The following is a 4,482-nucleotide window of genomic DNA, read 5'->3' as shown; positions in this document are numbered from 1 at the left end:
CTGTGGAGGGGAGGGGGGCCGTCAGCAGCCTGGCCTGGCCCCAGCCGACACCTCCTGCCCCCCTGGCCCACCCCGGGGCAGGGCCTCCCCGAAGCCAAACACAGTGACTGCCCCGGCCACTAGTAGATACGGCACCGGCCCCACAGGGCCTCCTGTCCACCTTACCCACCCCCACCCCTGGGCAGGACTGTCGGTGGCCTGAGCAGGTCCTCTCTGCCCCTCTCCCGCCCACCTGTCCAGGTGGAGTTTCTGGGCCAGAGTCCGCCAGTCGGCACCCCGGCTACAGGGTGGATCCAGGCTGGAAATGATCTTCTGCCGAATGAGGAAGGGGATCTTGAAGGCACTGGGGCCCACCAGGGCTGGGACCCCCCCTTCACTCTCCACAGCCAGCAGCTCAGCAAACCTTGTGTCCTGGAGGTGGGAGGGAAAGAGGTGCCTGTTAGAACTTTCCCCAAGCCTGAGCCCACTGCCACCTCCTGCTGGGGGAGCTCCCAGACTTCCCCAGAGCATGGGGGTGGCATGAGCACTGGTACTTCCTGGGCACCTCCCATGTGCCAAGGCCCTGCTTACTGGGGCTCAGAGGTGCAGTGACCTGCCCAAAGCCACGTAGCTAGTGAGCAGAGGAGCCCTCTGTGGCCTCCCTCCCTCTCCGCCCTTCTCCCCTCCAAGTCACTCTGCCTAGCCTCTGCTGACACTCAACACACACAGCTCTCTTCATGGCCTGAGTCCTCCCTGCCCAGCTCTCACTGCCAGAAATGCTCTTCCCCTTAATGCTGCAGCCAAACTGGCTCATTCTTTGGGGCCCAGTACAAAGCCCCTCCTCAGGGAAGCCCTCCAGGGTCTCCCCTCCTGCTGCTCCCATGTCCCCTGCACTCCCCTCCCCAAGTCCCATTTGCACCTGTGCCTCCCTGTCTCTGAGTCTGGGAGGAAGCTGCCAAGGGGTTTCTAGGAGGAGGTGGGCCTGGGGACAGGCGGGAGGGAGAGTGGGTGGCAGGGCAGGCAGGGCAGGAGCGTTTTGGGGGCTGGTGGGGAGTTGGTAGTGGGAGCAAGTCACGGTGCTGCAGCCCCTCCCGTCCACCTTGGTGATGTTGAAGTTGATGTTGAAGCTCTGCCCATCGCCCTCCACCTGCCACACCCACAGCTTGCAGGCCAGGTCACTAGTGCTGGGGCTGACACGCTCCAGGGTGAAGGTGCAGTGCAGGTACTGCTGCGTGCCGTTCCAGATGTGATAAAAGGGGATCTCCTGATGGGGGTGCAGAGAGGAGGTGTCAGGTGAGCCCAAGTTCTGGGCCCCTTGTGCGCTGGCCATGGCCCTGGCCCTCACCTGGTAGCTGACGAGGAGCTTACTCTTCCACAGGGAGCTGGGCACGTCGTGGATGGACAGGCGCAGGTTGTGGTAACTGTCCTTGAAGTGCAGGACCCGTGGCTCCTGGATCAGCTGTCCGCCCAGCTGCTTCTCCAGCTGCACCACCTCCTGCAGTGCCCCAGGTGGTCAGCCCAGGCCCCTCCCCACTGCACCCAAGGCAGTCAGTCCACAGGGCCAGGCATAGCTCGGCCTCCCAGCGGCGGCGGGGAAGGGGGGCAGGAGATACCTTGAGTGCATCATGGGTGTCATGCAGGCAGTAGACCCGGATGTTGTACTCGAGGGAGGTGCAGGCCACCGGCGCAAACAGAAGCAGCTTGAGGCGCTTGGCAGCAGCCACACTGAGGGCCTCTCCCACCAGGGCAAAGCGGCCCAGCTGCTCGGTGAAGACGTAGCAGGCACTGGCCTCCAGCTGGCAGTAGTAGAGGTGGGAGGGCGCCTCCTCGCCCAGGTGCAGCACATCCTGCGGGCAGGGGTCAGTGGGTCAGTTCGGTCCAGCCTCAGAGCCCTGGGGCCAGCTGTGGCTTCAAGAAGTGGCCGGAGACTGGGGAGGGGTGGGGGTGCGGCTCAGGACCACCCAGAGGTGGAAGGCCGGGTGAAGCGTGCAGTTAGCCCACGTTCCCTTCTGGAGCCCGGGTCGGTTCCCTGCTCACCTCCCAGCTGCCCTCGCACGACTGCTTTTTGAGGCGCAGGCTCCAGCTGTCAGGGCTGGGCTCCCCACAGTGGTCCATAGCCAGGATGACTGGCCGGGTGAGGAGGACGCCAGGGGGTCCGCAGCTAACGATGGGACTCAGCAGGGTCTGACAGCCAGCTAGGGGCAACCTCAAGTGGAGAAATATGGGTGGGGAGGGAAAGGTGTCAGTGGCCCATCCTGGGTCCTGAGGGCCAGGCCAAGGGCAGGGCAGCAGCGTCCCAGGGGCCAGGGGCTTGGGCTGCAGGACCACGTGGGGCTTAGGCGCAGCTCTTTCCCCCGCCGCCTCAGGCCAGGCACAACAGTGGGTGGGAAGGGGGCTTCCTGGGGACCGAAGGCAGCAGGCAGGTCCCTCCCACACCCGGCAGCAGGGCCCACGGCCACACCTCACGTCTTCCGGCTTGTGCAGCGTGAGGTAGATCTCATAGATCTTCCCTCGGGGTATGGCATCTGGGGGGATGAGGAGGCTGATTCCTGGAATGGCAGGAAGAGGGCCAGGGCTTACCCACTGCCAAAGCGCCCAACACCCCACCACACGGCCCCTCCAGGAGCCTTCCTGTGAGGACTGACTGGTGCCAGCCCGGCCTGGGAACAGAGGGGCCTCAAAGACCGCCGTGCTGACCAACCACCCCCACAGGCATGAAGCTGAGTCAGGGGCACCCCATGAGCAACTGAGGGAACCCAGGTGGGGAAAGCATGCCTAGCTAGCTCAGGCACAGAAAACTTGGGGACAGAAGGTATGCTGTACCGACCTCCCTTTTCCCCTGAAAGGCACTGGGCGGGACCAGGGTATTCCTTGCTTAAAACCTTCCCTGCCCCCGGGATGAAGTCCAGCTCCCTGGCCTGGCATTGAAGGCCCTTTGCCTCTGCCCCCACTGCCTCTCTAGCCCAGCCAGTGCTACAAACTTGGTGGCTCTGGAACCACTGCCTGAGCCCCCACTGCCCTCCTGTCCTGCTCCAGCTCCCCTCTCCATCGCTTCTTCTACTCTCTGCCACGCCATGGTCCCTGCAGGTGGGGTGGGTCTTGAACAACCTATCTCTTGGGCTGGATGCCCTCCCGTCGGCTGACTGGCCTCTGTTCCAGCGTCCTGGAGGAGCAGGATCAGTGTGTGAGTGGAGAGTGGAGTGGTTCAACAGGGAGGGGGTGGGACAGGATCCGGCAGAGACGGGGGCCAGGGAGTCCCTCTAGAGGTGGTGAGCAGGGGACTCCCCCAGACAGGGAGCCCTTTCACCAGGAGGGGCTCCCAGCTCAGGACAGGGGGAGGGAGAGGAATTCCATGACTTTACCCCACCAAGTCCAAAAGCAAATGCACACTCCCTAGTGGGCAGCGCAGAGCAGGGCTGGGCTGGGTATCACTGTTTCACCGGAGAGTGCAGAGTCACAGCCACTACTCCCTTCACTGGCCCGCACTGCCCCACGGTCCCAGCTGTAGTGTTGGTGACAATCCCAGACATCCTCGCAGGAAGGCTCTCCATGGGGAAGGTACACGCACTTACATCCTCATTCATCAACTCCTAATGCTAGGTACTCAGGACGGCGAAGGAAAACCACAGACCCCACTGTCATGAAGTTCTTAGCCCAGCAGGGGAGAAGGACAAGTCAACCACAGCACAGGATGCGGGGGAAGTGGCAGCCGCCCCCCTGCCTGGGGAGCGAAGAGCAAGGGCCGCCGGGCCCCACTGTTCGCCTGCGTCTCTGTAAGAGCTGACAGATGCCGTCTCACCTCGTCATCCCAACAGCTCCATGAGGGGTTCGTTATCATCCGTGTGGATGTGAGGCACAGACGGCAAGAGCTGTCAGGCCGGGACCCAAAAGAGAAGTCCCAGCTGAGCCGGTGGGAGGGGCAGGGGGTCAGTGCATGCAGAGGGCAGCACCGTGTGTCCGGGATGCTGAGTCCATGGTGGCTGCCGTGTGCGGGAGGATGTGTGTGAGGGAAGAGGCTGAAGCAGCTGGCCCGCAGGGGACAGGTCTTCTCTGTGATATCATGTGGGCTTTGCAGGGGGCAGAGGGGAGCCCAGAAGGGGTTCGAGCACGAGAGGGTCATGATCAACTCTGGCTTCATTTGCTGAAGGTTTACAGCAAGGAACCAGGTAAGGGGTTTGGTGGCCTGTGTCAGGAGAGGCAGCAAGGGAGGACGAGAGCAGGAGGCGGCAGGAGCTATTGAGGAGGGACTGGCGTGGGACTGAAGCTGGCGGGGGGCAAGAGAGGACGAGCAGCAGGTCAAGGTGACCCCAAGTTTCCGGCTTGAGCCACTAGACGATCCGTGAACTGGGGGAAGCCAGGAACGGGGAGGCTCTGGGGGAGGGTGGGAGACGGTTCTGTTTTAGGCACCAGGAGTCTGAGGTGCTGTGAGACATCCAGATGGAGCTGGCCAGGAGGCAGCTGGGTGTACAGTTCTGTCGCCCGGGAGAACTGCGGGCTAAGGAT

The 4,482-nt window shown here is 63.1% G+C and overlaps 1 protein-coding gene across 2 annotated transcripts in view; it reads right to left on the bottom strand.

Moving 5' to 3' along the window:
• The window catches only part of UNC5A (unc-5 netrin receptor A), a 67,486-nt gene that overhangs the window by 1,168 nt on the left and 61,836 nt on the right, over nucleotides 1-4,482 (bottom strand). For both annotated transcript variants that reach the window (XM_055285099.2, XM_055285101.2), the window contains 6 exons: nucleotides 2,441-2,528; nucleotides 2,017-2,185; nucleotides 1,593-1,826; nucleotides 1,325-1,474; nucleotides 1,079-1,243; nucleotides 233-411 (listed from right to left, as the gene is read on the bottom strand). In XM_055285099.2, coding sequence (XP_055141074.1) covers nucleotides 233-411; nucleotides 1,079-1,243; nucleotides 1,325-1,474; nucleotides 1,593-1,826; nucleotides 2,017-2,185; nucleotides 2,441-2,528 — 985 coding nt within the window. The remainder of the gene's footprint in view (nucleotides 1-232; nucleotides 412-1,078; nucleotides 1,244-1,324; nucleotides 1,475-1,592; nucleotides 1,827-2,016; nucleotides 2,186-2,440; nucleotides 2,529-4,482) is intronic.

Source organism: Symphalangus syndactylus, chromosome 7, assembly GCF_028878055.3.
Source record: "Symphalangus syndactylus isolate Jambi chromosome 7, NHGRI_mSymSyn1-v2.1_pri, whole genome shotgun sequence".
NCBI classification, from domain to species: domain Eukaryota; kingdom Metazoa; phylum Chordata; class Mammalia; order Primates; family Hylobatidae; genus Symphalangus; species Symphalangus syndactylus.
This window is presented reverse-complemented; position numbering and strand designations above follow the sequence as displayed.